Below are 26,279 nucleotides of genomic sequence, written 5' to 3'. Positions count from 1 at the left end.
AGAGGTTGCTAGGTTTAGCCAGGACATTTTTATTTATATTGACTTTAATTTCTACAAATTTAAAGGGGAAGGTGAGGATTAGCTAACACTTCAATAATATTCAAAAATAATTATACCAGTAAGCTTGTGTTCCTCCAAGGAGGTAAGAAGCAGTGGTACTGGAAGGATTATTGCATGCATATTTTTAAATTAATCTTTAGACAATGTGTAAGAGTCCAATGCTTTCCATACTTCAGACATAGAAGAATTGAGATGGAACCTTTAGGCACGCACTTGAGAGCATGAAGTCAATCAATACTTCTGAATACAGGTGTATTTTAAATTAAAAGTCAGTCTTTCCAGATTGGCATTGATTTGGGTTGTACACATGAGGGGCAAGTAATGTCATATTTCCGTGGATATCTTGATTGAGGGCACACATACCTATTAGGTTTAAATGATGATGTCCTAGTATCTAACATTCCTTGCTACAAGAAGCTCTGAGTTGGTATTTGATTCTTTGGTGCTATGTATAACCCCATTATAGTGACTGTCATCATGCCAACCTTACTCTTTGAATGGTAAAATCAGGGAAAGATATGCTGAACTACACTAGTAGGTGGTATTTATGGTATACCCATGGAATACGCAAATGTTCATTCATGATTAAGACAGTAAATTTGCTACAAACTTAGGAATATCAATGTTATTTTTGTCATTTATATATTTTCAAAAATATAAATAAATTCATAACAATTTTGTTTTAATAATGGCATGTAATTAACATCCGGCTCTAAATATTTAAAAAAATCTCCCAGGAACTTTCTTCTGTTGTCATGTGTTATATCCTGTTTTATGGGTTTCCCATGCCTTAAGGGCCTTGATAGACTGAATCTGCTTTACAACTGTTAGCCAAAATAAATCATTTAATTCATTAAGAAAAATCAGTTCTTACAAGCAGTCACATGACTTACCAGCATATCAGTGGATTAAAAACACACTGTGACAATTTAGATGGTGAATGATCTATCCCATGTACAGTCACCAATGCAGACATTATTGTGAATGCCAAGCAGTGCTTGCTGAAAGGAGCCTAATATAGCTGACTCCTGAGAGGCTCTGCCAGAGCCTGAAAAGTATAGAGGCAGATGCTAGCAGCCAACCATTGGACTGAGCTCATGGTCCCCAATGGAGGAGTTAGATAAGGACTGAAGGAGCTGAAGGGGTGTGCAGCCTCATAGGAGGAGCAACAATATCAACCAGACTCCTATTTCTCTCTGCACAGTCATAAGTTATACGTAATTCTTTGCGTAGGCAGTGCTGCAAGAGAAGGTTTCCCCCTTCCATATTAGCATGTCTAGAGATATTGCCATTGCTTTATTTATGTAACTTCTTTCTATTTATTTATTTAAGCTTCCAGGAAAGATTCTTTCACTGTAGATTTTCTAAAATCCTATCTCTTTATAATTATTTTATCTCCTTTTCAATGATGTTCTCTGACCAATATATACAGGATCTGCAATATAAATGTATCTATTTTGGTTTGACTCCCAACAATTGATCTATTGATGCCTGTAATGTATCCAGTTGTGATTTCTATGATACTCGCCATTTGTTATAAAAAGAACCTTTCACTGGACTTGGTAGCTACACTTACCTGTGTGCATAAACATAAGATTTAGAATATAATTAGGAGTTATGCTGCTCTAACAAAGAAGTGACAGTTGCTTCTTCTCCACGGTGCATGACCTGATCAGAGCCAGGAACTTGACTAGGGTTCTAGCAGGAGTCTTTTTTTTTCTTTCATGGTTTTTAGGCCTAAAATCCAATTAGACAATATTTGGTTACCACCAACAGGTTAACACCACTTTTTAAATATCTTTACATGCTAGTCACTGTTTTGTTTCAAAGGGCTTACAGTTGGGTAGGACTATGAATGGATTCCCTCCCTTGGCAGCTTGTATAACAGTTTCTGGGACCATAAAACTAGACTTCAGTAACAAGGCTTTCAGTTTATATCTATCTCAAATTATCTGAGTCCTGTGTCCTAAGTGTGTGTGTGTGTGTTTCAGGAATAAAGACTTTACATTCAGCATCTGACAGGCAGCTAAATTCATATGTGAATATATATATATATATATATATGATATATATATACACACACACACATATATATACATAGGTATGTATATATGTATGCATATAAGTGTCTTTATATGTATATATACATTATGCATGTATATGTATATATATGCATACAAATATAGATTTTGCATGATTTTAGGTAAATATGAAATAAGATTCCTTGTGGTTTTATTACACAACTTTAGTATTATTTGTACATCCTCCTTTATCCTCTTGTATTGACCTTCCTACCATCTCCCTTGTTGATTCTCTACACCCTTCCCCCAGAAGAAAATGTAAATACATAAATCAAGAAATACATTTTTTCTTTTATTGTTTGAATTTTTCATATATTGTCATGTGTTTTGATAAAATCTACCAGTCATTCTTTCTCCTCCAATCCTTCCTCTATCTTTTTTCTCTATTCACTTTTCTCTACCATCTTTGTGTACTATTTAAAAAAAAAAACACTTTGAATCCACTTAATGTATAAAATGTGCATGGGTGTAAAATCACCTATTAGAGCCTGAGGAATCACTCAGGCTGTGTCCCTGAAAATAGCAACTCTTCTTGATTTTACAACAAAATCTCTATATAAGAAGATGAACAAGCAAGACCCTCTAGGAGGAATAATCTTGCTATATAGGAAAAAATTTATTTCTGTGACATAACAAATCCCTTTACTGAAGTTGAAGTGAAAAAGACTGATTCTTAACAAGAAAAAGGAACAGCATTCCACTGATGCTCCTTCACCTATCATGTAGACTATGTGGCTCCTGCTTCCATTTGTCATCATAACTAGACTTCCTTCCATTTAGACTTTGAATAGAGCAAATTCCCAAACGTGTGACCTTTTACAAGACTCTACCTGCAGGTGGTTTACACTTAGACTCCAAGGTACACCCATGGTATGTTTAAACAAGTGTTTTACATGGAAAAATATTAATTTCAGGTTTAAATTATGCAAAATCAAGTAACTAGATTAGGAGCTACTGACAACTTAGAGTAATATTCCTTCTCAGTGGAAATGGGAAAAGAGAAGCAGAGGTGCAAGTAATAGCAAAAAAAAAAACAAAAGAGGACAGGGTGGTAGGGAAAGGACGTAGGAGGACGGATGGAGGGAAAGCAAGGAGAATCGCTAAGAAGAAATTACAATAATGCACAAATGAAATGTCTTTAAACTGTCTTAGTTTAATCAAAGATTGATTCAAAGAATAGGAAACAAACAAACAAATAAGGCCTTAGAAACCTGGGGAAGCTAGAATAACTAACTACTCGACCTGAAAGTTCTGAGCATTTAAATATGAAGATGTGCATTAAAAGCACAAGTGTGCATACAGAATTCAGTGAATCTTTGTTCTCAGTCTAGGTAGGGAAAAAAACTACCAAATGTTTTTTGAAGTGTTTGAACCCATCACTCATTCAACTGAGTGCTCACAAAGCTTCCTGGATGTACTTTGTTATTAAAGCTCAATTCAAAATCATAAACCTCCTTAAAATATCATGAAATGTTTCTATATTATTATTTTTTAATTTATTGAGGAGTCCAAATGTGAAGTTAATGACAATATCATGTCACCATGCACAAAGATTGGTGACAGCTGGAAATTAAAAGGTTATTAAGCATAATTTTAAGGTTTTAACTAAATAATAGTAAAAAAAGTGAATTATTTTATAAATCATGAACTGTATACCTCTGTGAAAAACCACTATAATAATTTAAGCTATATCACTATAGTGTATCAATTCAACTCACTTCTCATACACCTGAATTTGTTATCATCTTGCATGTGTGACAAAATATCATGGGTATATTTCTCAAAATATTATGAAATTTGAGGGGATTCTGTTAAGTGGTATTTTCATGATATATCCTTATTCAAAAATTCCATCTATAAAACACTGAGGTTATTCAGAATGATGGTTTTATTATTAATGATAAAGTAGTCTCTCTAAATAGTGCAGAGAGCATTTTAATAACTTTTACCTAATGTGATTGTTAGAGATTCATATAAACTTCACCACTCCATATGATTCTCAAGTGGAGAGTCCTTGAGAGCAGTGCAGAATGTCCCTCTCTTATGTGCACAATTTTGAGAACTAAGATGCTGGACAAAACAAATGCCACCAGAGTCACCACCAGGCTCCTTAGCCAATGTTTTCTAGATTTTTAAATCACAAATTCAAGAATGAAATTTTTGTGCTTTGGAAGACAAGAATGAGTTTTGGGTGAGATATTAAGCCACAGAAAAGAAAGCTCCTGTGTAGTTCATATAGATGTAGCCAACTGGAAGCCAGGATGCCACTGTATGTATATAGGGCTACCATATCTACAGCTGATATGACACACAAAGGAGCATACTTGTTAGCTCACTTGGCCAGTTTGAGTACCATTCTCCCATATTGTGTCCAGGTAGAGGGTGAAATAAACAGAAACAAATGACAAATGAAGAAGAAGATAAAGCAGAGAAGCAGAGAGTAGAGATCTCTTTGGCATTCCTGGCTGGTGGTCAGAACAGAGCCAACCATAGATTCCAGATTCTGGCCAAGGAATCAATGGAGATGTGTAGCATTCGTTTCTGCCCTAAACTTCCTAACTGTTTCTAGATCCTGTTCTCATCATATGTATTCATATTTTCACCAAATTTAAAGTTGTGACAAAAATATTGGTATTTTTTTATTTTTAAATTTTATTTTATCTTCTATTCATTATAAATTATTAATATATGAAGATTTAAAAATGACCTGTTTCTTTTGATAGCTAGTATCAATAGAAGATAAATTTGTGCCTGTTAGAAACCTTATTTTCCTTTTGTCTTTTGGATTTTTAATTTTCTTTCTGATTCTCAGGTTGATGCTATAATAAGTATCATTATTAAAATTACAGAACTTAAAGAAATCAAAAGACTGTCTTTACCTGTGTGTGTTGAAGATGTGCTTTGAACCATAACATAGGCTACCCCTTTCTTTTGTGGTCTTTGTTCTATGAGTTTCTCTTTAAATATTCTTATGATTTTTCCTTTAAAATGGTAGGGAGTCTTTTCTAAGATGAATTTTTGTATCCTCACAGGAATATGACATTATTTTTATTTTATTTTATTTTATTTTATTTTATTTTATTTTATTTTTTGTTATAAGAACCTCATTGACTATCCAGGTCCATTCTGTAGCAGGTGAGGAGCTGAGACTAGATAGTGAAAGACAATTATGAAAAACAGCTATTGATGCTTTGATCTAATTCTGTCTTTTCTATTGTCCTGTATAAGGCTCAGCATCATGCACAGTATTTGGTACAGTGAACACCCCAGACGATTTCACATCTACTTTCCCCAAAAGATTTCAGTCCTGTAGATTAGGGGAGAAATTCAAATATCTGTTTTTTAGGGAAGGCAATTCATGTGATGATTACGCTGAAGAAATAGGTTGAGGTCTGATTTCCACATGCTGTACAAATTCAATTTGTTAAAGTAAAGCCTGTATATCTACACACACACACACAAAAAATCAGCACAAATATGATGGCTTATCTCTGCAGAGATTAATGCTCATTCATGGTTGGATGATTGTGGTAGACCAGCAGGTTTTTGTCAGCACTCTCACACTGAAATTGCCTTTCAATCTCCAGGGGCTACAGGGTCAACAGTCTGTATCTTATGTCCCAATGACTTTAATATGTAGTCAGGTTTGTGGAAACTTTCCCTAGAGCTATTATTGACCCCCTCCCTCCAGGTGCTTCTTATACAAACAAGAAGTGCAGGTCAGAAATGACCCAGCCACAGATGTCCTTGAAATTCCTATAAAACATCAGTGGTTGGAGAATGTCACAGAGGTTAAAAGCACATGTCTGTAAAGGACAGGGCTTATAAGTCCTGTCAGATTTCAGTCCATCATGAAAGAAAGTCAGAAAAAGAACTCCACCAGAAACCAGATGTATGAACTGAGGCAGAAAGGAATCTTGGAGAAGTGCTGTTTACTGGCTCCTTCTGACTTACTCAGTCTGCTTTCATAAACAACCCAGGACCACCTGCCCAAGTGACACTTGGCATAGTGGAGTGTCCTTCCCATATTATCCAATTACCATAGAAAGACAGATGGAAGCATTAGCTCAATGCAGTTTTCTTTACATACATTTTATATTGTGTCAAATTCACAACAAACAAACAAACAAAATAGGTAGGACAGGCACATTTACAATATTTCTTAAAATTTTCATTTTCTCAATGTTCAATTTATTATTCTTTTAAAAGCTGTCACATTAACACCTTGTATTTATCCAGGTTAATGGCAGTTTTTCTTGTTGAGGTAACATCTTGAAAAGAGGCTCTTTCCATATTTGGTTCAGATGTATCCATTGTGTCAGTAATTTCTGTCAATGTAGTTTGTCATTGATTTCAATGTCAATGAGCAGAGCTTAGTAGACTGGTTTTCTTATACGCAGTATTTTTACATAGGTTTATTAGTTTTGTGTCCGTGTAGCTATGACTGGAGGTAAAACAGTGACTTCTGTTTTCTCCTGCCATCAGATGGTCATGGCACATGTTTGCCTGCCTTCATTCCTTTTCATTTTTTTAGATGAGTTGCTCTGTGGAGCTCCCAACTATGTAATCCCCATGGCTGTAGCTCTGCCTGGACTGGGCTCACTATCTAGAGCAGGATGGATTCAAACTCAAAGATATTTCCCCACATTTACCTCTGAAGTGCTGGGATTAAGGGTATGTGCAGTCATGCCTGCTTCCAATAAAAAAAGAAAAATTTTATCACAGTTTGTCTTTAAAGGGTTCCCAAGTATGGCACCTATATCCCCTTTGCAGCAGCTGAGCGACAGTGCTCCTCGTCCCTATAGAATCCTGAGAGATACTACCATATCTAACTACAGAATAAAAGGCTCTTTTCACCTCACATTCTCAAATTCTCAGTTCATGACCTCCAAATGTTAGCATCATGTGTACCTGAAAATTGTTACATATTTGACTCACTGGATCATGCTCATTTTGCGCATGAAAATTGTTCAGAATTTGCGCATATCTAAGATCACTGAAATTAAGGCATGGAGTCACAAGTGTGGTCTGGATGACTTCTCTTAATTATCTGGCAAGGCTTCAAGGGCAGATTTGAAGGTGAAAAGACATATTTTTTGCCCTAAGAGATTTGAGACCTAAGGGACCCTCAGCAAGTAGAAAATTCACATCTATATGACATAGTCAATTGTGAACAGAAAGAGAGTAGTCATTCTGCCTTACCTATTTCACTATTAAAATGTCAGCCATCCTTAGCTTACAGATATGTTTTCATACTGCTACTTCTAATTTTTAAAATAAATGATAAAAATATAAAATAATTTATAAAATTTTTAAGTATTGTTGATTAAGTTTCTGAAGTTATGCATTTCTCTTGACTTCTCCCTAACTAGAACATAGACATAATCCAAAAATTGTAAAGTATTGAAATGAACTACCAGCATACTTATACACACTTATAGAAAATAACATTACATACACATGCTAATGCAAGATCTGGTTATATCAGGGTTTTCCAAAAAGTGTGATAAAACTGTATTAGTAAAATAGGAAAAAGAGTGTGTGCAACATTGAACATTTCTAACAGCCATTTCAAGTGTCATGCAATTACAAAAGTTATTTACTATAACATTAGTTAATGATCAGTTCTCAAATAATTTGTACATGCAAGAATATAAATCAATTACTTATTAATTTCTTCTGTTCACATAAAAATGTTATTTATATTATTTAATTGTGATGAGAGTCTATAATTATTATTTTTGGTGTATCAATTTTCATTTCCTCTTACATTGGAAAGCAATAGTTTTATGAAATCCCTTCATGATATAAGAAATTTATGTATCTTTATTTGGTATATTATAAATTTCTCCAGATGGATAGCCATATAGATGAATAAATGAATTAATAGATGAATATTGACATAGTCTATTAATTTCATTCAACATTTTTATATATTCTTATTTGTATTTTGCTATCTTAAGGATAATTTTGAAAAGTATTTTTTTTCTGAAATGGGTTTACTTTTCTATATAAAGAACTACAATCAAAATAACCTGAGCTGAAGAGATGGCTTAGTAGGTAGGGTCCCACTCTGCTTAAGCATGCAGCCTGAGATAGTACCCCAGCACTGTTGGCCACATGTACCTGTAATCCCAGAGATATGGAGGGTGGAAACTGGAAAATCACTTGGACTTGCTAGCCACCTGCCCAGCTGCAGGCTCAGTGAGGAACTCTATCTCAAATGAATAAGGCTTATCAAACAAATATTCTCTGGCCTTCAGACATGCAAACACAGGAACACACACACAATGTGCATGTGATGCACCCCCCCCCCCCACACACACACACATAACATAACTCGTTACTCTCATGAGAGTTGAACAGGAAATACATGCATTTCCAACAGCCAATCCAGTTCAATGGATGGCTGTGAGCCTCTACATCTGTATTAGTCAGGAAAGACAAGCCAGCCTAAATATAGTTAGGAAACTGTCTTTCTAATTAATTAACTGCACTTTTCATTCATTTGTTCTCTGGTTCTATTAGTAGGTTAATATTAATGCTAGTCTAATTTACTAAGTCACTTTAAAATGACCTCTTTGAGTCCTTGCTAGGCTCTAGTTCATGTGCTTAGAGAAGTGGTATATTCCTTATCCTTGTGCTTGAAAGGAATATCTGGATAGCTGTAAACTCAAAGTCATCATGGTCTATATAGAAACTTCTAAACCATCATGGCCTCAAGAAATATAACAAACAAAGGAGTGAATGAATATATTGAATGCCTAAGTCTGCCCAGTAGTGATCAATGCCCTAAGTTCATTCCTCTTTTTCCGCATTCCTTCAAAATATATTTACATAACAAAGCTTCAGAATGCTTCAGTTGATGGTTGTCTATGGATGCTGCAGTGGCATATGTGCCTATCATTTTATATGTCACTGTCACAGATTAGATACAATGTAGTTTTGAAGCTCTCACTGATGCTGTCTTCCTCTTGTAATGAAACTTCACAAATAAGGACAAGTACTGTGTTCTGTAAATGTATCCTAATTGTCATGAGCAAGCTACTATGCTTGAATGAGGCTCAACATAACTTCCCTCTTGTGGATGGACACCTGAAAATATTACAAGCTCACAATCTCTTTATAAAACTTCACTATTTTTAATTGTGTGTACATGTATCTGTATGTGGGTAGGTGTTAGTGCAGGTTTCAAGAACCCCAGAGGCATTGGATCACCATGCAGCTGGAGTTGCATGCAGATGTGAGCCACGTGGCACGATTCTGAGAACAAAACTCAGGCGCTTCATAAGAGTAGCCTGTGCTCTTAACCACTGAGCCAACTCTCTAGCTCCCATGGAAACATTTTTTTTTTTAAAGTGGGCCAGCCTATGTCATGCCAATGCATACTCTTGACCACAAATATACAACCATATCTGAACAGTATAATGATTCATAATAGTTTGTTGGAATTTTTCATATTATTTTTATATGCGAAGAAGTCTTTAGCTAAAATGATGAGAGTGAAGTCTATAAAGCCATGTACAAAACTGAAAGTGAAGTACCAGTAGCAAGATTATTTATCTGATATCTGTGGTGCTCAGGATTTAATCATTAAGACACATCATAACAAACAGGAACAGAATATACTTTATAAACATAACTGTGTCTAGCTTCATTTAGGGCATATTACAGAAAGCAGCAGATAGTTTTGGTAACGCTAAGAATGATTTCTTGGATATATAATTCACATTGACTTCTAAATACTTTATTTTAACTGTGTCACCATTTCCTCCAGATATGGAAGTCTATTCCTAATCTGGTCTCAAACTTGAAACATTCCTACTTTAGTCTCCCAAGTACGTGATATTTCAAGTATGTGCAATAATGCCTTATGTGTTGCTTTCTCTGTGTATGAAAAGAAAGGGAAATGCCTGAATAGACCAGAATTGTGGTCTGATCTATTCCAACAAATCATGGAACATGGACACAGGAGCCCTTTCCCACACTATTTGCCCTAAAAGTCTCTATGTGCTTTACAGACCCTTTGCTCTAAAAGGTCTAAACTTTCAAAGTAGCAATAATGAAACTGATTACAAAGTATGCTATGTAATAGATTCCTTCTGCCGACACATAGCTTCAATAAATTATTTCCGTGTTAGGATCAGTATCACAAAAAAAGATGTAATTTGCACAGCATATTAAATTAAAATGATATTTACTTTCAAAAGGATATTGTCTCATAATAAAATATTTTCACACATGTTCCCTTGGAGTGATTTTAGGCATGTGCATGCACACACACACACACACACACACACACTCAGCATAGAAGAAAATTTCCAGAAATGTAGCCTTCTAGGACATGGAAAGTTTAATTTGCATGAGATAATTCATCCATGTGTATTTTTACTGTAATATGATTGTATATGAGCTAATAAACATTTATCTACCAAATTTTTATTGAATTTTATATTCTTCACTGAAGCTAATTCCTTTAATCATTTTTTGAGCTTACTAATATGACTATAGTGTTTACTAGCTTTAGGGTGGAATTGAACATGGACTTGTTTTAATTCCAATCACATTTGCTGCCAGGAGGAGCTGCTACTTTTAGACATGATGTCATTCTTTAGGTCTGAAAAATTTTACTTCACTAAAATGTAAATGATAATAATAACAATAACAATAATAAATATTAATATTGATAGCAGTTATAATAGCAGCAGTAAGAACAGCAGACAGAAGCTCAGTGATTTCAGTTTTCACCTCTCAAGTTTTATTATATCAGTACTCACACATGCATAGACTGCCATCAACAGAGCTTAGCTCTGCTTACAATCATCAGACTTATTCTTGGAGTCTTCACTATTGTCAGAAAATGTATAATAGAAGTGTTCTATTCTACCCATCTACTGAAGACTATAAATTCATAAATTTTCTTCCCTCAAAACCCCTCCTACATAATTGTTGTCCAAGCATCTCAGAGATTTTGTTTTCCCTAGATATGGACAAACACTGTTATTAACACCTCTAAGCAACTGCCATGCTTCTGCCCTCTCGAAGCTTCCTTCTTGCGTTCAGTTTCAGGGCAATGCTGAGTTTTCCTGCAACATTTTGCTGGCCCCTTACCCTCTGTATAACTCTCCATTTGATGAAGGGAGCATACTACTTTCTAAAAGCTCACATCCCTTTACTGGAGAAGTAGATTTATTTCTTTTGATTTAATATTGTGAATTTTTGCAGGTCAAATCTGATTCAAGAATTAGTTCTTACTATTTCTGCCCTTCTGCTGTGTATTGCTTGTGAGCTGGTTATAGTTCTCCTTGAATCTTATGACTCACATATACTTAGGAATTATTTCAATATGACTTTTCCATATTTTCTGCTACCATGTCTTTGTAATATTTATTTCTATCTCCATGGTTATCATTTACATTTCTTTTCACCCTCTAGTATGTAGATATGGTAATCTCTTTAGATTTTTTAGTTTAACCAACATTAGTTTTTAAGTTTAGTTTTCATGAATTCATTTCATGTATACAGTGAAATATTATCATAGCCAACCCCCTATTTTTCTCTTTCCAATTCTCTAAGTATCCTTATGCATGACTCCCTCCCACTTGGGGTACATCTGCTTGAAATATTATTTTTCAATATGAAGGAAGAGGGCGTAAATACTGAGGATTAATGGTTTATTCATGGATGCATACAAGGAGTGAATTAACTATACTAAGGATATATGAAAATGCCTATAGAAACTCAATGGAAAGCTAATTTTAAAATATAATTCAATACTTCAGTGTACCTCATTCTTTCGACTTGTATTTCCAAGAATTATTTTTATTTTCAGATGTCCCAATTGTTTCTTTTCATGTTTGCCTTTTGTTTTAGTGTGTCTGTTTATTTTTGTCTTAATCACTTAAATATATTAAAATTATTATATTATTCCTTTGATTTCTATCTGTAATCTTTACAGATATAGTTTTAAAAATCATGTCAGACTAATCCTATTTTTAGTTAAATCTGGTGTACTTTAGTTGCCAAGAATTTTATTATCTTTTCTATTCTTTTATAAAGGTAATTTTCATAATTTTGAATTTTGAGAACATGTAATGTTCAGATGTTATTTTCGTACCTCAGTGGCATTTCCTATGTGACTGTGCCTTGGAATGTGCACCATGGGTACATTTATACATCTTATTAAAAGCCTTTTATTAACTTTTACCCTATTTTTTTTAACATGGACATTTTGTCAAGTTGTATAGTTTGTGAAATAAATGAGATTTTTGTCAGTTTTTAAGAGAGACCAAAAGCTTTTCACTCACAGTCTAGATTTCTGAGAGCTTCTTTAAGCTATGAGTAGATTTGAATTGACCATGAAGCTAGGGTTTAGACATTTAACATGCTAGGATCATGCTGTGATCCACATCATTAGTAGAACTACAGTACTTATCCTTCTCTATATTGACAATAATATTCCAAGTTTTCAATTTATAGGCAAAATATACATTTATGTATGCAAGCACCAAGCAAATATATAGTTCAGTCATTTTGAACATCATATTCATTAATCTTCCATTTTTTATACTTTTGACCACACATTAAAGTATTTACTATTTGTTTCTTTTGTGGCTGTTCTATTGTTAGAACAGTTACTGTTTTTCATGAACTTTTGTTGTTGTTCTTGACACACTCCCACACATTTTCTTTTCCTTATAGAGCTCTGCCACCTAAACACAGTATTTCTAAAACTTCTCCCAAACCTATTCTGGAACATTTGTGAAAAATGCCCTTTTGAAATTCTTTCTACCTCTCCAAGCATCTGTGCACTATCAATTAAGGGCATTCAAAGATCTGAGTCTTTTAAGATCTAGAACATTCCAATGCCCCCTTCACCCATTTATCTGATCTAGCATGAATATTTGAATAACAGACCCTTACGTCTCCTTTTTCTAGAAGAAAGTTAAAATCACCTAAAGTGATTTTTGATGTTTCTGTGTTTTGCAAGAACACATATTGCTCTTGCCTTTTGATAGGCACATTCTGACAAATGTACTATGACTTGAAAAATACTGTAGCCCAGAAGCACATGCAATATGCTTGGCCTACAGATCAACTACAGTGTAGAGTAGAACACCTGAAATGCACTGGGGGCTCCTGTCAGCCTACAGCTGTACAGAAATATCTGAAGCTAACTTTCTAATGAACTGCTGCATAGCTCATATGACTTCTTAAATACTTGCATTTAAAATGCCCTCTAGCAGCCCAAGGGCAGTGTCTGCTGCTGCTTGCCCTCCTGACAGTCACTGCCCACCAATGTTTGGACTGAATGTGAATGTTTCTGAAACCCTGCATAACACTGAAAAATCTCAGTTACAGGTATCTTCAGCACAGCCTATGTGCTAGCATTTTTGGATATTTTTGAAGTCATGTATTTAACAATGTGCCAAATATTTTTCTAACTACATTTCCTACAGTTGAGAAAAGAGTATGAGCCCGTTGCTGTGCCTAGGGTATTCATAGTTTCATTCATTCATTCTTTCATTCATTCTCTATAATGTATTTCTATAACCTAGAAATCTAAGTGTAATAAAATTTTAAATAAAGATCTTAAATAAATAGTCTTTTGCAGTATTATAAATTTATAGTACACACTAATAATCTAGGATCCAAGATTTAAATAACTATACTAGGCATTGCATTAATTACTCAAAAGGTCAGGATCTCTATCCAGGATCATATCTCCACAAAGCTTATAATCATTATGTAAAGGATTATATCTATGACCTGCTTAATGCCCCTTTACCAATAAAAAAGAAAGAAAGTAAAAAAGTAAAATGTAGAAAAGTAGTAAGAAGTATAAAATCTGTACTATACTTAGACTTATAATGTCTTTATATTATTAGATATTTTAAAATCTGACCTATGGAATATACTAAATTAAAAGTATTATACTACACTTACTCCAAATATCTTTATAAGTATACAACTTTAAAATGCACCACCTGCTATTGTTTGTCTACTAGAAAGCTGACATTCGAATACATGTTAACTTCTAATTGCACTTAAATCATTTATTGAATCTACATTAAACCATACTAAGTAGCAAAGTTTGTATGAATAAAAACAGTCTATGTCTACGATGTAAAAATTCACCATGTAACAGAATTCCTCTACATCACTAGACCATTTTATAGATACAATAAATAAACAATTAACAATAGTGATTTAATGAGAAATACTACTGAGATAACAAGAATAATGTCAAAGTGAAATAAAAGCCATAAATATAAGCAATCTGTTCTATAAGAGTCCAAATCCTTGGGAGAAACATCTAGTAGCAACATCCGAACAGTCTATCTCTGTAGATGCATTCTAACACGAGTAACTTTTAAAAGCATCATTTCATTTCCTGTATCAACAGTCAATCTTACACATTTCAGCCACAAATCAGATTTCAAATGAAAAACAAAATGAAGAATGCGACCTCTGATCTTTCCCAAATCTTCCTCTGATGTAGCATCATTAAATGTTCTTGGTAATGATCATGACAGGAGATAAGAAACTAAAGTGTTCTGATGTCAGTCATAGTAATTCTGAATTTCCTCGGCCTCCAACTGCACTTGTGAAGTGTCCTTAGCTGAGTAGTACAGTTATTTCTCTTTAAGATTTAGAAATGATGATTTCTGTCCTGCAGTTGCCAGGTATTAAGGTAGCAATAAAGGCAGAATGATTGTAGTCTCCTTAAGGCATCCTTTATAAACTTGGATTCCTATGATACTATTACCTTGTCATCTAATTTCATATGAATATCTATGTACTCCCACACATTTGGCAAAAAGGTCAGCTTCATTATAGAGGCTTTTGACTACATGACTTTGACACTTCAGTGAAAATTACTTAGCTAGAATCTTTAAAAGGGAAATAAGGAAGGCAATATTTAGGTAAGAGGCAGGGGAAAAAAATGTATCTGAAGGTGGTATACATGGGAACCATTCTCCTAAGTGGTACAAGCTAGGCAAACAGAGACACCAAGAAAGAAAAAAATATATAGCTATTTACATAATGGCATTCATATAACATTATAGTAAACTTTAAGGAAACAATAGAATAGACAAATTGAGCAAAGTAACAGTAACAGTAAAAAAGTAACAACCCGTTGATCTATCTTAAATGTTTTATGTAGCTAAAGTAATCACCAATGTAAAAATGTAGTTTTCCTTTCCCCACTGAAATTGTAATAGGATAAAATGTAATTTGCATTGGTTTGCCACTTTTGCCTTTTGTAGAATTAATCTGTAAATATTTCTAAATGTTCTATACTTTGTATTGAAAGATATAAAGTCAAAGTATATTCATATAAAGTCAAGAAAGCCATGATTACTTAGGTATGATTATTATGTTATTCATGATAGTGTTTAGTAGAACACAATACAAAAATGAACTAGAATATTTAGATATTAATTTTAAATGTTAAACTAGCACTAATAAGAAAGAGGGAAATATTAATTTCAAGAGGTTTTAGCTGTTATTCATGTTTTAGGGTAACTTGTGTACCGTGTAACCATTGCTGCCTACATTGGGCACTAGTAGTAGGATTAGTAAGAAATTAAAGATATGTATCTTTTTACCCAGGAGCAAGTGAAAACCCTATATTTCATGTATTCCTCCTAAAATGTACTGCGCACTTGACATGATTATAGAACATAAGTTAAAATAATTTTGACATTTAATCTGGTAGCTATTCCACTTATCTGATGCTAGCCACTACTTTCTGCAAGGAAGAAATGACCTCAGGATTTTCTTAGGTGTCAGAATTACATTTTAATATTTAATAGTCTTCAGGATGCTGTATGAAGACAGGAAAGGCACTTTTTTTAATACTTAATTTGTTTACAAACATAAAAATGCATGGAAGTATTTTAACAGAACACAAAAATGATTTAGAGTTTTTAGATCCTCATTTCAAATGTTAAATTGGTATTAATATGAGAGGGGAAGAAAGAAACAGTGGAGTCACCACATTCAGGAGGGTGGACAGAAAAATCAAGAATGTGAGGCCACCATGAAAGAAAACTGCCTTTTAAACTCCATGTGAGCAGAAGGTACGTGGATCTTCTAAGACACTGAAGACTGATTTGATTTTAGATTTATTCTTTTATTCTTCAGTTTTTATGGCAGAGACTTCTTGCCTATCCTTGTCTGGCCTTGATTTCATGTTTTTCCCATCATAATATTCAAAACACAGAGACTGCTGGCCGATGTCAGCAGGTCTGGCTCCCACAGGTAGCTTTGATTCACATTTCCCTCCTTTTATTTCATTGTTGAAATTTGTCTCCTTTTCACTATATTTTTTGAACTATATTTATGTGTCAATGTTTCTCTGTTTTTATGACAAGCATATCTTTTTCTTCACCCCTTTCTCTTTTCTCTCTTCCTCCCTTAACTTCCTTCTTTCTCTCTGCATGTCTCTTTGTGTCTGTGTCTCTCTGCCCTGTCTCTCTGTCTCTCTCTCTCTCTCTGCCTCCCCCCTCCTGCCCTCCCGCCATCCTCATGTGCACGCACAGGTAGACATATAGACACGTAGACATGTGGGTACTTTGTGCAGTGTGTACATATATGTTGTGTACATGTATGTGAGTATGTAAAATTTAATATTTATTATAGTAGTTAAATAAATGTATTTAATTTTATTTGTTGTTATATAAAATGTTTTAATTTATTTAAATTAAATTGAAGTAAAATGTTAATTTAATGAATAAAATAATTTAATTTATTTAAGTAATTAAATATGATTTATTTTAAATAAATCATATACTAATTAAATAAATTTATTATGATATTTATAAATAAAATATATTTATAGAATGAATAAATTGTTTAAAACCTTAATTATAAACCTAACCCTAACAATTATTCATACTCATATACCTACAATACCCTTAACCCTACTATTATCCATACCCCAATCCCTACCCTTATCTGTATCCGTACACTAACATCAACACCAACCCCTAACCTTATAATTTTTACATATATATATTCACACACATATAAGATTATATATAAATATACATATGTACATATACACACACATATATATGTGTGTACATATGTACAGAGAGAGAGAGAGAGAGAGAGAAAGATTCTTCACAGTCTTGGAGTTTAACACTTAGATCAGGCCATCTGTACAATGAGGCCAGTGAGGTCCAGGAAGCCCCTTACTTAAGTCTTACTCACTTCTAGGATGACAAGCATTCCTCCATTGTAGGCTTTCCACTTGTGAACCCCAAGGAGCATTCTGTCTCTGCCCTAGCCAAAGCTGGAATTATAAATCTGAACAAAAAAATTGGGAATCAAATATTAAAATAGTGAAAATATTTAAAAATTCATTTCTGGTCAAAAACAGAACTATAAATTCATTGATATAATGAGGCAATTTATAATATAAAAAAAGAAAATATCAGTTTGGGGAGATTATGGATGAAAATTGAATGTGATGTAGTAAATTACTAATAAAATATGTTAGAAACAGAAATAACCACATGGCTTCAAGAAGAGTATTCCAGTGTTGGGAGATATTGGTGCCATGGGCCAGTCGAACTTCTGTGAACCATTGATTTCTTAAGGCCAAAATGATTGGGCATTATCCATGTTTCTCATTTTTTAAAGTTGATAAATATGATATATTTTGCTTGCTTGTTTGTTTGTTTTTATATTTTTATTCAAATTAAAGAGTGGTCAAAATTCCAAATTCAAAACTACAAATAAGTTGGTAAACAGCTAATAGATATGTAACTCTTAGTTAGATTAAAAAATAACATTTTAGTCACCCTAACTGTACTATGTCCAACAAGAATTTATTTTAAATGTCTCTTAAGAAGTTCAAAGAAAAAAAAAGAAAAAAAAGAAGTTCAAAGAATATATCTGATAACATCAGTCATTATTTTTCTGTAAAATATTTTCTTGAGAGAAAAGGCCTAATTCTGAGAAATCCACAAATATTTATGTGAATCATTTCCACTATCTGTAAATAAAGATAGTACCATTTTTGCTGCAAAGCTATCAGTTCAAAATTTTGCTGAAATGTTCAGCACTTTATTTTTCTCTGATTATTATTAAGTTTTTTATTAATTTTCACAATTATAAGTTCTATTATGCTAGCACTGGCTTCTGGATTTATTAGAATGTTAAAATGGCTAATTGGATTTACTATGTCATTTATTTGTCTTTTATCATCATTATTACTCATTGTTTTTATGTAAGAGAGAGGAAAGAGGTGTTTTTATTCAATTGGTTTAATTTACATTAATTGATTTAGTCTCATTTTTAAAATCTGCATCGGTTTTTCTCAGTTGTTGCTCATTTTTCCTATTTGAATTCACAGTGCCAAAGCCTTTGTAAATATATGGTAGCAACTAAAATGACTTCATTAGTTGATTAATTTGTTTCCCTTTACAATGCTGGCATCCCTCAGAGGTCAGTGTTACCCTGGAGACCCTTTTTGGCTCTCTGAATTTAGAGAAGTGCGACAGTTCAAATGTACAGAAGCAGTATTTTTTAGCAGCACACCAGAGCTCTGGTTGCTCTCATTCAAGACAAGGTTGACTCTACAGGTGCATTTCAGAAAATATGATGTGTTCTAATGATATGCCATCCACCGATTCTCCTGGGCTTATGGTGGCTAGAAATTCATTTCAGACATTTAAGTGATGTTCTGACATTAAGAAGTTCTCCTTAATATCCTTAAATGTTATAATCATGGTATTGGTTTATCTTTTGTCTCCTGTGTCTTTCTAGAGGAGTAGAGTTCTGATCACACTCGTAAATGGGATAGAAATCAAATCAAGCACACTCCATATGTTTCTTATATTTCCTTTTACATCTTTCACAGAATTTCCAACCTGTGATCCTCTAACTCAGTTCATATGCAAGAGTGGGAGATGCATCAGCAACAAATGGCACTGCGATACTGGCAAGTACCAAGTGCTCACTGCACAGCATTGAACAGGTTGGGGCCCAGCTATCTGGGCTGCCTTGCTTCCTTCAATAGGAACTGCAAACAAACTTGTTCTGCCAAACAAAGTGGCTAAGAAAAGTTGTGAGCAGGAAGCTGGCATGTCACTGGGGATCAGCATTAAGGATAATGGAGCATGATATTTGTCTCCTGGGGATCTGACAGAGCTTCATTTTCTGATATCCATGTCTAAATATGAATATAGGGAACAATCAAGGAAATGACTTGAACAATTCAGGTTCCCAAAGCATTTATGTAACACTTGTAGTTTTTGAATCATTATGGAATTGTCTTGATGATCTTACCTATGTCAACTTGCAGTATCTGAATAAAATTTCTGTTCTTTGGAAATTTGGTTATGAATTTACCTTTCCTTTTCTAAAATTATGAGCAAATATGCACAGAAATATAAATGTAAAATATAATGTACTTCTGCATTAGTTTTTACTAGCTTTCAGTATCTCTTTCCAGATGATGATTGTGGAGACAGGAGTGATGAGGCAGGCTGTGTTCACTCTTGCCTTGATGACCAGTTCAGATGTTCAAGTGGCCGGTGTATCCCAGGGCATTGGGCCTGTGATGGTGACAATGACTGCGGAGACTTTAGTGATGAAACACACGTCAATTGTACAAAAGAGGGTCAGTAATGGTACTAATGTATGAAATCTCACTGGAGTTTAATATGTGTTTCAACTATGTCTATTTCATTACTTAATCACACACTAATTGTTCATCACATTAAGAATATACATGTACAATAGGACAAAATAACATGACCTCTGGTTTTTAAATTTTTTTCTTTCTCCTTTCTGGTTTCTTCAGTGGTATCCACTACCTTGTTGCTTTCTGTGCCCTTTGCTTTCTACATTCATCAAGTATTTTGTTACCATTATACTAACCTTATGCAAATTCTAAAGTGTCTCAAAAGGAAAGAAAAATTATACAAAATGTATAGTAATTATTTAATATTATGCCAAACCTGCTTCCTTGAGATTTGAGATTAGCAATTAATAAGTCTATTTCCCCACATTTCCATTTATACCTGATTGACTTTCCTGAATAAAATAAAAGAGAACAAAGTGCTCATGAATGTAGTGCTCAGTATATCTGTGAAAAAGCAGACCTTGTGAACAGCATACATTGCATTGTAAAACATCATCTACTATCAGGCATGTTAGTAAGTGCCTTAGGCTTTTATTGCTTTGAAGAGACAATGAGACCAAGACAACACTTATAAAGGAAAACAGTTAATTGGGGCTGCCTTACAGTTTCAGAGGTTTAGTCCATTATCATCATGGTGGCAAGGAAGGCAGTGTCTAGGTAGATATGTTATTGGAGAAGGAGCTGAGGGTTCTATGTCTTGATCCACAGGAGACAGAAAGAGACTGTGTGCCACAGTGGGCATAGTGTAAGCATAAGAAACCTCAGACCCTGCATGCATAATGACTCACTCCCTCCATTAAGTCCACATCTATTTCAACAAGGCCACACTCCCTAACAGTGTCACTCCCTATGGGTGAAGCATTCAAACACATGAGTCTACCTATCAGGATCATTCCTGTTCAAACCACAACAGTCAGTTAAAAACAATATTATTAGGTCACAGAAATGTGTTAGCTCATAAAACAATAATCTTGTCATCTATATCATTTAACAGACAATTTCTATTAAGAAAATTTATTTATTAATTTTATGAATGTTTATTGAGTACTAAGGGGTAACTAAATGATTAAAATTCATGGTCTCCCTCAAAATAGGTGAAATGCACATGAACAAACAATAATGTGCTTTATTTAAAGTGTTGGAATATGGAGAATTGATTATACTGTGAATGATTAAATTTTCAAAAATTTCCTGAGCAAATACATCTGTGTTCTCCAAATATTTGACAACTCACATGATTGCTAGTGTCTCAGGCATTTTCTTTCATATGGTATTCTCTCTGTCTTTGGAAACAATGGCTAGGTTATATGCTAGGTTTAAAAACAAAAGACCCTGGATTTTGTCAGAATTTGACAATTAACTCATTTTTACTTGGACTATAAGTCAAGAATCACAGTAATGATTCAAATATGGCTGTTCAATCCCTGATCCCCAAGACGAGGAAACACAAGAAAATCTATTGTTGACTTGACACGATTCATAATTTTGGAGTAGATTGGTAAACAATAGAAGTTAGAAAGGAAGCAGAAAATTACTAAGAAACTTTTTCATGTGGATATTTGAACTCAATTGTCTTCAAATTATGAGGCTATTGAATTATTCATAGAGCTAATATTAAATGTTATCTGTCTCTTATTCTCTAGTATGCAATAACTTCATGTCCTTTCTTCATTTCTTCCTCATGCCTCTCTCAGTGGATTTATTCCTGAGAATATATAAAATAAAAATTCTTGTTACTAAACAGGCATAGAAAAAAATTACAAGAAGGTATTTTTGTTTTTAAGATAAATATTTGAAGCATTCATCTGGAGGGTGGTTGACACCTCATTACTGCACTGCAGTTTAACTCATTTGCCCTCTTCACATATGTCTGTTCAGGCTTCTCATAGGGTGTGCATCTGTGGCCTGCTGGCAAAGCTCCATAATATGCTATGAAAGATAAATTGTCCCAAGTTAACTTATTTTCATCAGAGAAATAGGTTTCTTTCACTCTTTCCTATGTTTATTTGTTAAAAGTTAAAGAGAACATTATTGCACATTAAGAACTTTGAAAAGACCATTTAACCTCACACTTACCCAAAGCCTGTTATAGACTCTAAATAATGCTTCCAGTTGGATTATCATATGAGAAGAGATATTTGAATGCTTATAGTCTACAACACAGTTTCCCCCACATATTGCTGCTTTAAAGGCCAATTTTTCAGTGTGACCTTTTTATGTGGTGGGACATTAAGGAAATTGTTGAGAATCTACATGATTCATGGACATGTTTGAAGAAACATGGGAGAGAACTTGACTTATTCTTAGTTTTGAGTTATAAACTATACAAGGATTCCCTAACTAAAGATATTGCATGATGGGGACAGGTGACAGGAATTGAGTAAAGATGACATTCTAGGATGGCTTTAGGAAAAGATAATTCAGGATATTTAAAATCAAATTCATTAGTTTCATTCTTTATTATTTTGATTATACTTTCTAATAAAGAAGTGATAAAATAATATTGGCACATAGAGGGAAAGTTATTATTATATATAAGACATGTGAGGCTAGTAGTAAATTTATATAATTAGTCATATATTTCAGTTTCAAAACATGCTGTGGAAGAAAAACAGGAGTTTCTGGCTTGAGTTTGAAGACTAGCTGTCAAAACTCATTTAATCCCCAAATGATTTCTCAACCCTTTGCTGTATACTTCCTGAAATACAGAGCATATGGTACAGCCCCTCTTGCCCTAAGTTATTTTCAAAGGAAGAAAACAGTGCATAATGAAATTTTCCATATAGAATCACCATTTCATAAAATTCTTATTCAATATGTGTTCTCTCTGACATCACATTCATAAAGGAAGTATTTCTATGACCATGGTTGGTTTTTCATCAAAATGGATAGGAGAATAGATTTCTTCTGGGTTAACAAACATCTATCCCTTTGTCTTTTAAATTTGTTGTTCAGTTTTCTCATAATTTACTATAGTCAAAGGACACACTGTTTTCATAAAGCTTTATTATACACACATACACATATACACACACAAATACACACAGGAAGAGTCAGAGTAGCAGAGGGAGACAGAGATAGAAACAGAGTGACAGAGAGACAGAGACAGAGAGACACAGAGAGAAAAAAACAATAAAATTTGTAGTAGAAACCTACCCTTAGAGGCAACGGGAAGAAGAGACCAGGGGAGGGACTCGGGGGGGGGGGGACAAGAAGGGGTAGGTTTCAGACATAAATAAATAAATAGATTAGTTAATTATTAAAAAAAAAACAAGACTATTCACAGAATTTCTACCTTTTTCTTTGCTTTGGATCCTGTCTCTCAACAATTCAACTGAACTTTCTGTTTTGCTGTCTTATTTCTTCTGCAGTAACCATATCTTTTGTGAGTGTTTTTTGTTTGCTTGTTTGTTTGTTGTCTTGTCTTAGGTGAATAGTTTTTGTTTTGATTATTTCTATTTTACTCTTTTAAATAACTGGCTGAATTCAGCCATTATGGAAGAAGTGCCACACATGGCTGTTTACATTTTTACTGAAAGTTTCTTACAAAAAGGTGGTTTATATATGTCTTAATTACTTTTCAATTGATGTGACAAAGTACCATGACCAAAGCAACTTACAGAAGCATGAGTTTATTGGGGGATTGAAGTTTCAGAGGGTGAATCCGTGACTAGGATGGCAGGCAGCAGGTAGGTAGGCATACTACTGGAACAGTAACTGAGAGTTTATATTTTCTTCACAAACACAAAGCAGAGAGAAACAGAGGGGCAGAGTGGAAAGCACACTAAATGGGAATGGTGTTGGCTTTTGCAACTTTGAAGCCCATCCACAATGGCATACTTCTTCCAAAAAAGCCACATCTAATCCTTTTCAAACTGTTTCACCAACTCAGGACCATGTTTTCAAATATATGAGTCTATAAGGTCCATTTGCATTCAAATTACTATACAAGTAAAGATATTCTGTCAAAACGATATCAGTTTTTCTTATAAGTATTGAGATCTGTAGGTAAAATAGTAAAACAAGAATCCTGGACACTCTTGATACGCATGAGCACAAAAGCATAAGGTAATTCCTATCTCACTTTGACAGTTTAATTTATTTAAATTATGTCACATTCTACTCATGCCTTTTTCAAAATCTCAACTTTATTTTACCTTTTTGATATAAGATACTGCTAATTTCTTTACATGGCTATTTCTCTACATTAGCCTCCTCTGAAAATACTTTTATGTTGATACCCAATAATTTAGCATATTAATGATAGAGAAAGTGACAGGTTTTTTTTTTTTCAAGTTTAGAACTCACCTAACCATTGCAGTTTTTACTAAATATTCTTCAAATATTTCCACTCTCCACTTTAAAGGGTCATGGTTTTTGGCCATTGCATTTTAATGCCTTCTGTCTGGCTGCTGGACATACTTATTGCTGCTGCACAATGCCTTCTGTCTGGCTGCTGGACATACTTATTGCTGCTGCACAAGTTGCTTGATGCTCTGATATGTGATCTCTTATTTACATGCCAAATGCAGTAAAAATGCAAGTAAAATCACACATGCATTCATCTTCAATGTGGATTTATCATTGATAATATTTGATATGATCCATGCAATTTGTTAATACTTGGGCTCATAGATGTTCGTATTCTACTACCCACATGCAAACATGCTATTTTTGTTCTAATCTAACCATCTTTTCTCCTACTTTGAAACCTATGTTGTTATCTCCTTTGGTCTACTCCCTCAGTCATTTGTTTATCTCATGCATTTGATGATCCCAAATTGTTAAAAAGAAACCAGAATAATCTCAACGTATCTTTTTACTTTTGTGGCCATGAGTACTATTTAATGCATAGTGAATAGTAATTGGCATAGATTTATTGTTGCGAAACAACTTTTATTTATGTTGTCAGAGTAGATGCCATGTTTATTGAGTCTTTTTGGATACTGAGACCCTGGCTTGTACATAAATGATGTACAAGATCCTGGAATATAAATTACGATGTACAAATTTACAGGCATTGATCTAGGTCTGCTCACCTTTGAATAAAATCTCACTTTCACTTATGTAGTAATTATTGGCAATTTCAATCCTGAGTTAAATAAAATAAAGACATATGATATCTCTCTTATATATACCTTCTATAAAGTAGTTAGGGCATTTTAAATCATTTTTTTAAATCTACTGTCTAAGTATTTAGTATCAATTAGAAAAGTTCATTGTTGATAAAATGTGGGCAAAAAATAAATCAACATGTTGATTCATAAAGTTCAAGCTACTTGTTCAGAATTTCACAGCTTAAGTTCTTCATAAGGATAATGTGTTTCTCCTCTGCCACATGTTTACATTTTTATTTAGCATATTCTGTTTGCTCAAACTTTATGTAAGTTGATATTTATATTATTTCCAAACAATTACTGTCATTCTCGGAATGATATACTCGGTTTTATGTAAAGATGAAAGAGGAAAACACCTTCTTTTTTACTACAGGCCATTGTAATGGAATTTTCAATGGGTGCTTTACAGTCTCTGACCTTTACATTAAAAAGTAGCGATAAGTCTGTCTGACCTTCCTCTAAATTTTAATCTCCTTTATCTCTCACAATTCATCTTATTAAATCGATTCTGGAAGCCTTCGCCTGGAACAGCTGTGGACATTCCTACACAAACAATTTAATGTCTTTCTTCAAAATCTTTTCTTTTCATAAGAGTTTTGTTCTATCGATGTAAAAAAATTAAGAAGCAAGGAGATCACAAACTATGAGTTAAATTGTTCTGTTTCACAGATAATGTCATGTATTCAGCTAAAGAAAATCCCATCTCACTGAGCGTGCGAAGAGCTGTTTTTGTTGTTTATTTGTTTTGTTGTTGTTTGTTTTTTTTGTTTTTGGTTCTTCGGTTTTTGATTGGTTTTGTTTAAGAAGTATTGTGGCTTATGCTGCTGAATCTGGAAGATTTTTTTTTCAGATGATCATTTGAACTTTTTTAGTAGGAAATGAAGGAAGTATTGAAAGTAGCACAAGACAGGCCAGCCTTCTACCTAGGGTTCTGTGTGCATTTAGAACAGTTGTGCAAACCTGATTTGCAGCTGAAGATTTGGGTTGTTTGCTTAGTAATAGAAAAATGTTAAATGAAAGGAGCACAGCATCTGATTTCCTACCTGCACCATGTGCATCCCTGTCAAATAGTCAAATAAAGCAACAGGGTCTATCTAGTCTTTTTCATGTAGGAACCAAAACACCAAAATTTACTTTGGAGAGTTCTTATGAGTTATCTGGTTATTTTTCTTTCATGCAATATTCAATGAGCATTTTCTAATTATTTCTTAAATTTTGGTAAAATATAAGAAATGTTTGCTATCTTAACTTTCTTAAAATGCTGCTCATTCATACTAAAGGTTCGTTCCTCTACAAACTTTACATCCTTAGAGAATCTTCTTGTTCAGAGCAGACAACAGAACAGTAAGGGGTTGTTTT

At 33.8% G+C, this 26,279-nt stretch overlaps 1 protein-coding gene across 7 annotated transcripts in view; it reads left to right on the top strand.

Moving 5' to 3' along the window:
• Positions 1-26,279, top strand: part of Lrp1b (LDL receptor related protein 1B) — a 1,939,581-nt gene that overhangs the window by 1,181,436 nt on the left and 731,866 nt on the right. For all 7 annotated transcript variants that reach the window (XM_031370139.1, XM_031370141.1, XM_031370138.1 and 4 more), the window contains 2 exons: positions 19,018-19,098; positions 19,612-19,779. In XM_031370139.1, coding sequence (XP_031225999.1) covers positions 19,018-19,098; positions 19,612-19,779 — 249 coding nt within the window. The remainder of the gene's footprint in view (positions 1-19,017; positions 19,099-19,611; positions 19,780-26,279) is intronic.

Source organism: Mastomys coucha, unplaced genomic scaffold (genome assembly GCF_008632895.1).
Source record: "Mastomys coucha isolate ucsf_1 unplaced genomic scaffold, UCSF_Mcou_1 pScaffold15, whole genome shotgun sequence".
Classification (NCBI taxonomy): Eukaryota; Metazoa; Chordata; class Mammalia; order Rodentia; family Muridae; genus Mastomys; species Mastomys coucha.
This window is presented reverse-complemented; position numbering and strand designations above follow the sequence as displayed.